Source organism: Pseudophryne corroboree, chromosome 2 (assembly GCF_028390025.1).
Source record: "Pseudophryne corroboree isolate aPseCor3 chromosome 2, aPseCor3.hap2, whole genome shotgun sequence".
Taxonomy (NCBI): domain Eukaryota; kingdom Metazoa; phylum Chordata; class Amphibia; order Anura; family Myobatrachidae; genus Pseudophryne; species Pseudophryne corroboree.
Window position 1 is genome coordinate 944765297 of NC_086445.1, and position 13121 is coordinate 944778417.

The 13121-nt window shown below is 49.0% G+C and overlaps 1 protein-coding gene across 1 annotated transcript; it reads right to left on the minus strand.

Annotated features, from left to right (window-relative positions):
• Positions 1-4090: 4090 nt before the first annotated feature.
• LOC135050120 (foot protein 1 variant 2-like) lies at positions 4091-8757 on the minus strand. The gene is made up of 2 exons (XM_063956298.1): positions 8534-8757; positions 4091-6016 (listed from the first exon to the last, which is right to left on the minus strand). The coding sequence occupies exon 2, from the start codon at positions 5344-5346 to the stop codon at positions 4147-4149; it is 1200 nt and encodes a 399-aa protein (XP_063812368.1). The 5' UTR covers positions 5347-6016; positions 8534-8757; the 3' UTR covers positions 4091-4146.
• Between the last annotated feature and the right edge of the window lie 4364 nt (positions 8758-13121).

The following is a 13121-nucleotide window of genomic DNA, read 5'->3' on the forward strand; positions in this document are numbered from 1 at the left end:
CCTCCTTGCCTGGCGCCCCTGGCGAGTGCCATCCTGGCCAATGGGTAGATACACCCCTGCTCTTACCTTCTCCTTCCTGGTCGTCTGTATATGTGCTTCCTCCTTGCTGAAGTCCTTGGTCGGTCACAGCTCTGCTCCACTACTGGTGTGCCAGACACCCCTGCGCAGCCCTGTCACTCCAGCCGCAGCATCATGACCCCGATAATCAGCTGCTGCAGCTCCAGCTGGCTTCCACTCAATGTTGCTGCAGCACAGATGCCGGGAGGAGGATCATCACAGTGCTGGAGCCGCCGGGTTACAACTTCCGCCCACTGCTACCCATACATCCGCGCTTCGCAGTGGCCGGCCCCTTGTGTCCTGTTGTCACAACTTTAGTTCTGGGCAGTGGGGAATCCGGGAGGTTTATGTAACTTCCCGGGGCAGCAGGAGACTCTGCATACAACCGGGAGTCTCCCGCGAAATGCGGGAGGGTAGGCAAGTATGCTTTACTGTGAGAACTTCCTTTTTGACTTTCTGCCTTACAAGATGCTTGTCACATAGCATGACGGGACTCAGGATTACAGCAGAAACTGTTTTATAAATGCTTTTATATACAGGTACAGATAAATCACTATCATTAGCAGTATTTACAGATTGCAGACGTTTAACAAACTTCCTCATTATACTGCAGCAGTGGTTGACTCTAGTGCAGCATACAGGATGCTCAAGATGGTATTGAGCAACATTTTTACATGTATCAGAACCACAATATAGGAACAAGAGCGCAGGTGCAACATATAACCATTAACATTATAATAACCATCATATCAGAGGTTCTTGGCATATATTGGCCAATATATGCCAAGAACCTCAGATATGATGGTCTGCAATGACCTCCATACAGCCAAATCTAAGGGCCACTACTCTCTTCTTATTCTTCTTGATCTTTCTGCTGCTTTTGTGGACCACTCTCTCCTTCTGCAAATCCTTCAATCTCTTGGTCTGCGTGATACTGCCCTCTCCTGGCTGTCCTCCTACCTCTCTGATCATTCCTTCTCTGTCTCCTCTCATGACGCTACCTCCCCCCCACTTCCACTAACTGTTGATATCCCCCAAGGCTCTGTTCTTGGTCCTCTCCTTTTCTCCCTCCATACGTCCTCTTTAGGTGAACTCATTAGTTCTTTTAACTTCCAATACCACCTCGATGCTGATGACACTCAAATCTACCTTTCCTCCCCTGATCTCTCCATGGCTCTCCTCACTCGTACCTCCAACTGTCTTTCTGCTATCTCTTCCTGGATGTCCCAGCACTTTCTTAACTCAACATGTCTAAGACTGAGCTGATCATCTTCCCACCCTCCCGCACAACCTCACCTCCCACAATCTCACTATCCATTGATGGCACGACTATCTCCTCTAGCCCCCAAGTACACTGTCTCGGTGTAATCCTTGCCTCCTCCCTCTCCTTCAAACCACACATTCAGCACCTCTCACAAATCTGTCATTTTCATCTCAAAAACATTTCCAGGATCAGACCTTTTCTCACCCTGGATGACGCTAAAATCATTATTCACTCACTGATTTTTTCCAGACTGGACTACTGTAATCTCCTAACTGGCCTCCCTGATAATTACTGTACCTCTCTCCCCTCCAATCTATCCTCAATGCTGCTGCCTGGCTCATCTTCCTCACCAAACGCACTACATACACCTCCCCTCTCCTACAAGCCCTTCACTGGCTTCCCTTTCCCTTTCAGAATCCAATTCAAACTTCTCACACTCACTTACAAAGCACTCACCCACTCCTCTCCCATCTACATCTCGGACCTTATCTCCCTTTACTCTCCCACCCGTCCTCTTCGCTCTGCTAATGCACGCCGACTCTCCTGTCTTCTGATTACTTCCTCCCACTCCTATCTCCAAGATTTTTCACGTGGTGCTCCCTTTCTCTGGAACTCTTTACCTCTCCCCCTCAGACTCTCCACCTCTCTACAGAACTTCAAACGGGCTCTTAAGACCCACTTCTTTACCAAACCCAGCCAAATCTCATCCTAACCCCCTGTCCCATGCTCAGTCTACCCCATCTGTGTTACCCCTGTCTGTCTGCCCCTCCCCTTTAGAATGTAAGCTCTCACGAGCAGGGCCCTCTTCCCTCGTGTGCTTATCCTTTTCTTACTTTAATAGTCCTCAACTGCCCAAATCTCGCAGTTTTTTGGCCACCTTGAAACTTATTTCTATGTCGTCTACTGGTGTAGTTATGTTTAGTTACCCTGTACTTGTCCTATATTGTCTTCAACTGTAAGTCACTGTTTTCCTGTTTTGATAATGTGCATATGTACTCTGTAATTGGGCGCTGCGGAACCCTTGTGGCGCCATGTAAATAAAGGATAATAATAATAATAATTATAATAATAATAATAATAATATTATAATGTTAATGGTGTATGGTGCACCTGCGCTCTTGTTCCTATATTGTAGTACTAAGTCCCAGCAAGGTAGCACATCCCATTATAAGAAGCTAAGGTGTGCAGTCCAGGCCCCCTTCCCACAACTTATTAGAACCACTAAACATTTTCCTAAAAAATGTCATATCCACATTTTAATTCCTTGTATCCCACTTCTGAAACCTTTAATGTTCACGGTGGAACTGGATTCTTTGGATACACTGAATTAAAAAACAGCGGACAAGACAGTTAATGTATTCAAATATGCTTTTTAGAAATATTAATAATAAGCGGTACTTAACAAAAGATATATTCAAGTGGTTGTAGTATCCCGGTCCGCATCCTCACTTCCAGGCTAGATACCAATCAGGAAAATCCTGGCCATGCACAGGTCCAGGACAGCTTGGTGTGTTCACATCACACCAACTTTATTCGGCAACTTGTGTTGCAGTCTTTCAGTTTTTATATCACAGAGGACAAAGCCCGGAAACATCACTCCAAGTAAGGTATAAACATGATCATTGGCTAAGCCAGTGGTTCCCGAACTTTTTGGAATCATGGCACCCTAGAGAATCAGAATTTTTTTCACGGCACCCAGAGGCCAAAAGATTCTTATTGAGAAATTTAGAAATAAATATTAAATTTAATAAATTGTGTTTATATGTCATCCTTAGGGTCAGTGATGTGTTGAGGGACAGGGTGCGTCTATTTGTCCGTATATTTTATGATTGGCAGCCACCAGCACTGGTTTTGCCTATTACATTGACCATAAGTAAATTGAATTAGTCTAAGACCACAAATCCAAGATACCCCTGCAAGTGTCCTGAGGCACCCCAGTGTGGCACGGCACACAGTTTGAGAACCACTGGGCTAAGCAAAGGTAGCTAACATAAGCAGTTTCAGTTACTATTTAAAAGCAGGTGCAAAATGTCAGGGTCACAACAAGATAAAGTTCAGGTTAACCACAGACATTCATGTCACAGAAGTTTCCAACCATGGGGTAAATTTACTAAGATGGGAGTTCTATTTAAGATGGGATGCTGCCCATAGCAACCAATCAGATTTCAGGTATTATCTTGTAGAAGGTGCAAGATAGAGAAATAGAATCTGATTGGTTGCTATGGGCAACATCCCATCTTAAATAGAACTCCCATCTTAGTAAATTTACCCCCCTCTCTGTATGTGTCAGATGATGCAACACATTAAAAAGTAGAATGCAATCCAAAATAGTAATATAGATATATGCCATTTTGCTCCCCTACCATTACAACAATTAATTCTGCCTGCAGTCACCAGGAGCCGGAGCGGCTAAGAGCTAGACAAAGATAATGTTTTGCTGCAATATGGGGGTCACAATGTATGGGGGCACCAGGTGGTGACCAGCCCCTCCGCCTCCACTATAATCCCATCTAGCCCTGAGGCTCAATCAGTGCCATTTCTTGCGGCGGGCGAGCCGTGCAACCGCACGGGGCGCCCACCGCGGCACTTTGCTTGTCCCTGTTTCCCCCTCCTCCGTCTTCCCGAGAGTACTCCCGCTCGGGGGGCGGAATTTCGCGGAATGACGCGGTTGCGTCATGACGTCACGACGCAATCGCGTCATTCCGCGAAACTCCGCCCCCCAAGCGGGAGTACCCTCGGGAAGACAGGGGAGGGGAAGCCAAGCTAGAAGGAGGAGGCGGCCGGCGCAAGGAAGAAGAGGCGGCCCGACCCGAGGAGCGGGAAGATCATATGTAAGTTGTCCCTTCCTCCCCCCTCTCCCTTCCTTCCCCCCCACTGGACACTTGCCTGCCACACTGTAAAAATTGGGGACAGTTGCCTGCCACAGTGTAAATAGGGGACACTTGCCTGCCACACTGTATAAATTGGGGACACTTGCCTGCTACACTGTAAAAATTGGGGACAGTTGCCTGCCACAGTGTAAATTGGGGACACTTGCCTACCACACTGTATAAATTGGGGACACCTGCCTGCCACACTGTATAAATTGGGGACACTTGCCTGCCACAGTGTAAATTGGGGACACTTGCCTGCCACACTGTATAAATTGGGGACACTTGCCTGCCACAGTGTAAATTGGGGACACTTGCCTGCCACACTGTATAAATTGGGGACACTTGCCTGCCACAGTGTAAATTGGGGACACTTGCCTGCCACAGTGTAAATTGGGGACACTTGCCTGCCACACTGTAAATTGGGGACACTTGCCTGCCACACTGTATAAAATGGGGATACTTGCCTGCCACACTGTAAATTGGGGACACTTGCCTGCCACACTGTAAATTGGGGACACTTGCCTGCCACACTGTATAAATTAGGGACACTTGCCTGCCACACTGTAAATTGGGGACACTTGCCTGCCACACTGTAAATTGGGGACACTTGCCTGCCACACTGTATAAAATGGGGGCACTTGCCTGCCACACTGTAAATTGGGGACACTTGCCTGCCACACTGTGTAAATTGGGGACACTTGCCTGCCGTACTGTGTAAATTGGGGACTCTTGCCGCCATACTGTGTAAAATGGGGACTCTTGCCTGCTGTAATGTGTAAAATGGAGACACTTGCCTGCGTAATGTGTAAAATGGGGACTCTTGCCTGCCGTACTGTGTAAAATGGGGACTCTTGCCTGGCGTACTGTGTAAAATGGGGACTCTTGCCTGGCGTACTGTGTAAAATGGGGACTCTTGCCTGCCGTACTGTGTAAAATGGGGACTCTTGCCTGGCGTACTGTGTAAAATGGGGACTCTTGCCTGCCGTACTGTGTAAAATGGGGATTCTTGCCTGTCGTACTTTGTAAAATGGGGACTCTTGCCTGCCGTAATGTGTAAAATGGGGACTTTTTATTTATTTTATTTTTTTCCTGTGGTGGGCGTGATGATGAGATCAGATGAGGCCACGCCCATTTTACTGAGACCACGCTCATTTTAACGAGGCCACACACCCTTGTCGGGAGTGCACTTTAAAAAACAAATATCTATGGGGGGGGTGCATTTTTTTATGTCAATGGGGGGAGGGGGCGCATTTTGAAATCTCGCACTGGGAGCCAAATTGGCTAGAAACAGCCCTGGGCTCAATGTTATAAAAAGTAAAGTTTAACATACAGTACTGTATAGATTGCACTAGTGACGGAACTTGGAACTTTGAGGATTTATGTTCAGGATACTCTGACTGATCTTAAATTTCTTATCTTGTGAACTGGCCGTTAGTCTAAATCTCTGATCAAATGTACCCAGGTATGCTTTATCCCTGAGGACTAAGCCTGCTGCAGTCACCTCCACAAATCCCTTTGGGGAATTCACACATTTTACCTTATCATTATTATGTTGAAAAGAAAGTCTCTCTTTCTGAATGAGAGCAAGTAAACGTGAACTGGCACTTTGAGCACCATGGTATTGCCTCTTTAGTTCCATGGGTCTGTGCTCTACATGAAGAGCAGCATTGCTGGAGAAGTGCTGAGGTCCCCAGCCCCCTTTTTCTTGTCTGAGTGATGGGTTCTGGGAGTTCAGGAGAGGGTAGTACCATTCACAGAATTCTTTCCCAAACGTCTCACAGTCAAGTGGCCAAATAATAAATGGTTTAATTTCCTCTGTCATCTGTAAACACATAAATATATAAAACAGAAGTAAATAAAGTATTGCCCGTTAGTGGATTGATTATTATAACAATAGTACAATTATTTTTGAACTGTAAAACTGAATCACTAGAGCACAATTATTCTTCTTCAACAAGAGAAATACTCACTGCCCAGTCCTGTGTAGACTCACCTGAGACCCCAACATCTGTGATGCTGTCAGGTGACAATAGTACCAGACTCAGGCTGATAGCAGGAGCACTAGCACAGGCTAATAACAGGAGCGCTGAATACAGGAAAGAGGTAGAGGTACCGGACTATGGACCCGATTCAGACCTGGTCGCTGCTGTGAGTTTTCGCACAGCAGCTGATTATTGAACTACTGCTCATGTGTATGCACCGCAATGCGCGTGCACGATGGACAGCAGCGACAGGATGATGCGAAAATTGCAATTGCACAGGCGTTCACAAGGTGATTGACAGGAAGAGGCTGTTCATGGGTGGTAACTGACCGTTTAGTGGGTGTGTCCAGAAAAACACAGGCGTTCCCAAGCGTTTTCAGGGAGGGCGTGTGACGTCTGCTCTGGACCTAATCAGTCTGATTTTATTGCACTTGTGGAGCAAGTCTTGGGCTTCGCACAGGCTGCACAGACTTAAAAAATGATTCGATGGTGAATGAGTTGTGAACGCTTTTGAAGCTGGCCGCTGACTGAGGGGAATTTTCGCACAGCAAACACATGCAGTTTCATTCCTCCTGGGCGGCGACTATCTGATCGCAGGACAATGTAATTTGCAGCACAGCGATCAGGTCTGAATTAGGCCCTTAGGCTGATAACAGGAGCTCTGGCACAGGCTGATAACAGGAGCGCTGGTCACAGGCAGATGACAGGAGCACTGGTCACAGGCTGATAAAAGGAACACTGATCACAGGAAGATAACAGGAGCACTGGTCACAGGCTGATAACAGGAGCACTGGTCACAGGCTGATAACAGGAGCACTGGTCACAGGCTGATAACAGGAGCACTGATCACAGGAAGATAACAGGAGCACTGATCACAGGCTGATAACAGGAGCACTGAATACAGGCAGATGATAGGAGCACTGAATACAGGCAGATGACAGGAGCACTGGTCACAGGCTGATAACAGGAGCACTGATCACAGGCAGATAACAGGAGCTCTGATCACAGGCAGATAACAGGAGCACTGGTCACAGGCAGATGAAAAGAGCACTGGTCACAGGTAGATAATAGGAGCGCTGATCACAGGCAGATGACAGGAGCACTTATCACAGGCTGATAACAGGAGCACTGATCACAGGCTGATAACAGGAGCACTGATCACAAGCAGATAACAGGAGTGCTGGTCACAAGCTGATAACAGGAGCACTGATCACAAACTGATAACAGGAGCACTGATCACAAGCTGATAACAGGAGCACTGGTCACAGGCTGATAACAGGAGCACTGATCACAAGCTGATAACAGGAGCACTGGTCACAAGCTGATAACAGGAGCGCTGGTCAAAGGCATATGACAGAGATACTGGACTCAGGCTGATAACAGGAGTGCTGCATGGTGGTGCGGTGGTGGCTGCATGACATCAGCTTCCTGGTGTCAGAGCTGGACCTGGGGAACAGGTGTTTATCTAACTTCTGTATGTGTTTGGTGAGTGCCGGTAACTGTGTCTGCAGTAAACTCTGCACTCATGTCTCTCCACTGCATTACAGTTAATACAGCCTGCAGTCACCCAGAGCAGCTAAGAGCTAACCAAAGATAATGTTTGCTGCAGTATGGAGGCCACTATGTATTGGGGTCCTAGGGGACGACCACCCCCTCCGCTTCCTCTACATTCCAAAGTAAAGCATTTAACATGCAGTACTGTATAGATTGCACTGGTGATTAAAGTGAGACCTAAGGATTTATGTCCAGGATACTCAGACTGATTCTTATCATGTGAATTGGCCGTTAGTCTAAATCTTTGATCTAATGTACCCAGGTATGCTTTATTCCTTTGGACTAGGGGGGTCATTCCAACCTGATCGTAGCTACGCTAAATTTAGCACAGATACGATCACTGACACAGACATGTGGGTGGACGCCCACTACAGGACTAGTCCGCCCCGCATGTCTGGCCCGGCCCTACCGCACAAGTACAAAAGCGATTTTGTACTTGAAGAGTAATTCACAGCCAGCGCAGCTGCTGCGGCTGGCCAGGAGTTACATGTTACTGCCAGGATCGCAGCGGCTGCGTGTGTCCGGTCACGCAGCGGTTGCGTTGGCCGGACCGCCCAGAAAACGGCAGCTAAATGCCTCCATGCCGCCCCCTCCCACCCATCAACCGCCTCTACCTGTCAATCAGTCAGAGGCGATCGCTAGGCAACGACGGACGTCAGCCATCTGGCATGTGCCGACGCATGTGCAGTTCTGACACGATCGCACCGCTGCGAAAAACTGCAGCGTGCAATCGGGTCGGAATGACCCCCTAAGCCTGCTGCAGTCACTTCCACAAATCCCTTTGGGGAATTTACACATTTTACCTTATCATTATTAGGATGAAAAGAAAGTCTCTCATTTTGAGTGGGAGTAGGTAAACGTGAACTGGCACTTTGAGCACCATGGTATTCTTTTTTGGGTTCCGTGGGTCTGTGCTGTGGATGAAGAAAAGCATTCCCGGAGAAGTACTGAGGTCCCCAGTTCCCTTTTTGTTGTCTGAGTGATGGGTTCTGGGAGGTCAGGATAGGGTCGAACAATTCACAGAAGTATTTCTCAAACATCTTAGAGGCAAGTGGCAAAATAGATGGTTTCATTTCCTCCGCCATCTGTAAACACATGTAATATATATATAAAACAAAAGTTTAATGTATATATAAAACAGGAGTATTTCTGAGCTGTAAGACTGAATCACTAGAGCACAATTACTATTCTTCAATAAGAGAAATACTCACTGCCCAGTCCTTTGTAGACTCACCTGAGACCCCAATATCTGTGATGTAACTGTCCCCACCCTGCTGTCATCCATGTGTGGGTAATTGACAGACAACTGGGAGAACTTGTAGGAAAGTTCTCCCAGTTAGCACAGGCTGATAACAGGAGCGCTGCATACAGACAGGTGACAGATGTACCAGACTCAGGCTGATAAAAGAACTGCTGGCACAGGCTGATAACAGGAGCGCTGAAGACAGGCAGGAAGCAGAGGTACTGTTTAGGCTAATAACAGAAGCACTGGTCACAGACTGATAACAGGAGCACTGAATACAGGCAGGAGGCAGAGGTACCAGACTCAGGCTGATAACAGGAGCGCTGGTACAGGATAACAGGAGCGCTGGCACAGGCTGATAACAGGAGTGCTGGCACAGGCTGATAACAGGAGCGCTGGCACAGGCTGATATCAGGAGTGCTGGCACAGGCTGATAACAGGAGTGCTGGCACAGGCTGATAACAGGAGTACTGGCACAGGCTGATAACAGGAGCACTGGCACAGGCTGATAACAGGAGTGCTGGCATAGGCTGATAACAGGAACGCTGGCACAGGCTGATAACAGGAGCACTGGCACAGGCTGATAACAGGAGTGCTGGCACAGGCTGATAACAGGGGCGCTGGTACAGGATGATAACAGGAGCGCTGGCACAGGCTGATAACAGGAGTGCTGGCACAGGCTGATAACAGGAGTGCTGGCAGAGGCTGATAACATGAGCGCTGGTACAGGCTGATAACAGGAGCGCTGGCACAGGCTGATATCAGGAGTGCTGGCACAGGCTGATAACAGGAGCGCTGGCACAGGCTGATTTCAGGAGTGCTGGCACAGGCTGATAACAGGAGTGCTGGCACAGGCTGATTTCAGGAGTGCAGGCACAGGCTGATAACAGGAGTGCTGGCACAGGCTGATGAGAGGAGCACTGGCAGAGGCTGGTAACACAGGAGTGCTGGTAAAGGCTAATAACAAAATCACTGAATACAAGCAGGAGACAGAGATACCAGACTCATTCTGAGAACACACAGGCTTATAACATGAGCTCTGAATACAGGCAGGAGGCAGAGGTACCAGACTCAGGCTGATAACAGAAGCACTGGTCACAGGCAGATGACAGGAGCACTGAATACAGGCAGATGAAAGGAGTACTGGTCACAGGCAGATGATTGGAGCACTGATCACAGGCTGATAACAGGAGCACTGATCACAGGCAGATGACAGGAGCACTGGTCACAGGCTGATAACAGGAGCACTGAATACAGGCAGATGACAGGAGTACTGGTCACAGGCTGATAACAGGAGCACTGGTCACAGGCAGGTGACAGGAGCACTGATCACAGGCAGATGACAGGAGCACTGGTCACAGGCATATGACAGGAGCACTGGTCACAGGCAGATGACAGGAGCACTGGTTACAGGCTGATAACAGGAGCACTGAATACAGGCAGATGACAGGAGCACTAAATACAGGCTGATGACAGGAGCACTGGTCACAGGCTGATAACAGGAGCACTGAATACAGGCAGATGACAGGAGCACTGAATACAGGCTGATGACAGGAGCACTGGTCACAGGCTGATAACAGGAGTGCTGGCAGAGGCTGATAACATGAGCGCTGGTACAGGCTGATAACAGGAGCGCTGGCACAGGCTGATATCAGGAGTGCTGGCACAGGCTGATAACAGGAGCGCTGGCACAGGCTGATTTCAGGAGTGCTGGCACAGGCTGATAACAGGAGTGCTGGCACAGGCTGATTTCAGGAGTGCAGGCACAGGCTGATAACAGGAGTGCTGGCACAGGCTGATGAGAGGAGCACTGGCAGAGGCTGGTAACACAGGAGTGCTGGTAAAGGCTAATAACAAAATCACTGAATACAAGCAGGAGACAGAGATACCAGACTCATTCTGAGAACACACAGGCTTATAACATGAGCTCTGAATACAGGCAGGAGGCAGAGGTACCAGACTCAGGCTGATAACAGGAGCACTGGTCACAGGCAGATGACAGGAGCACTGAATACAGGCAGATGAAAGGAGCACTGGTCACAGGCAGATGATTGGAGCACTGATCACAGGCTGATAACAGGAGCACTGATCACAGGCAGATGACAGGAGCACTGGTCACAGGCTGATAACAGGAGCACTGAATACAGGCAGATGACAGGAGTACTGGTCACAGGCTGATAACAGGAGCACTGGTCACAGGCAGGTGACAGGAGCACTGATCACAGGCAGATGACAGGAGCACTGGTCACAGGCATATGACAGGAGCACTGGTCACAGGCAAATGACAGGAGCACTGGTTACAGGCTGATAACAGGAGCACTGAATACAGGCAGATGACAGGAGCACTGAATACAGGCTGATGACAGGAGCACTGGTCACAGGCTGATAACAGGAGCACTGAATACAGGCAGATGACAGGAGCACTGAATACAGGCTGATGACAGGAGCACTGGTCACAGGCTGATAACAGGAGCACCGGTCACAGCAGATAACAGGAGCACTGGTCACAGGCTGATAACAGGAGCACTGATCACAGGCTGATTTCAGGAGCACTGATCACAGGCAGATAACAGGAGCACTGGTCACAGGCTGATAACAGGAGCACTGGTCACAGGCTCATAACAGGAGCACTGGTCACAGGCAGATGACAGGAGCACTGAATACAGGCAGATGACAGGAGCACTGGTCACAGGCAGATGACTGGAGTACTGGTCACAGGCAGATGAAAGGAGCACTGATCACAGGCTGATAGCAGGAGCACTAATCACAGGCAGATGACAGGAGCACTGGTCACAGGCTGATAACAGGAGCAATGAATACAGGCTGATGACAGGAGCACTGGTCACAGGCTGATAACAGGAGCACTGGTCACAGGCAGATGACAGGAGCACTGGTCACAGGCAGATAACAGGAGCGCTGGTCACAGGCAGATGACAAGAGCACTGGACACAGGCTGATAACAGGAGTACTGGTCACAGGCAGATGACAGGAGCACTGGTCACAGGCTGATAATAGGAGCGCTGGTCACAGGCTGATGACAGGAGCACTGAATACAGGCAGGAGGCAGAGGTACTAGACTCAGGCTGATAACAAGAGCGCTGGTACAGGATGATAACAGGAGCGCTGGCACAGGCTGATAACAGGAGTGCTGGCACAGGCTAATAACGAGAGCGCTGGCACAGGCTGATATCAGGAGTGCTGGCACAAGCTGATAACAGGAGTGCTGGCACAGGCTGATAACAGGAGTGCTAGCATAGGCTGATAACAGGAACGCTGGCACAGGCTGATAACAGGAGCACTGGCACAAGCTGATAACAGGAGTGCTGGCACAGGTGATAACAGGGGCGCTGGTACAGGATGATAACAGGGGCGCTGGCACAGGCTGATAACAGGAGTGCTGGCACAGGCTGATGTCAGGAGTGCTGGCACAGGCTGATAACAGGAGCGCTGGCACAGGCTGATTTCAGGAGTGCAGGCACAGGCTGATAACAGGAGTGCTGGCATAGGCTGATGAGAGGAGCACTGGCAGAGGCTTGTAACACAGGAGTGCTGGTAAAGGCTAATAACAAAATCACTGAATACAAGCAGGAGACAGAGATACCAGACTCATTCTGAGAACACACAGGCTTATAACATGAGCTCTGAATACAGGCAGGAGGCAGAGGTACCAGACTCAGGCTGATAACAGGAGCACTGGTCACAGGCAGATGACAGGAGCACTGAATACAGGCAGATAAAAGGAGCACTGGTCACAGGCAGATGATTGGAGCACTGATCACAGGCTGATAACAGGAGCACTGATCACAGGCAGACGACAGGAGCACTGGTCACAGGCTGATAACAGGAGCACTGAATATAGGCAGATGACAGGAGTACTGGTCACAGGCTGATAACAGGAGCACTGGTCACAGGCAGATGACAGGAGCACTGGTCACAGGCTGATAACAAGAGCACTGGTCACAGGCAGATGACAAGAGCACTGGTCACAGGCTGATAACAGGAGCACTGATCACAGGCTGATAACAGGAGCACTGGTCACAGGCTGATTTCAGGAGTGCAGGCACAGGCTGATAACAGGAGCGCTGGCACAGGCTGATAACAGGAGTGCTGGCACAGGCTGATAACAGGAGTGCTGGCACAGGCTGATT

Bases quoted from the DNA above. Each gene is read 5' to 3' on its own strand.
- LOC135050120 (XM_063956298.1), bottom strand. From the start codon at position 5,346: ATGAGCGTGGTCTCAGTAAAATGGGCGTGGCCTCATCTGATCTCATCA.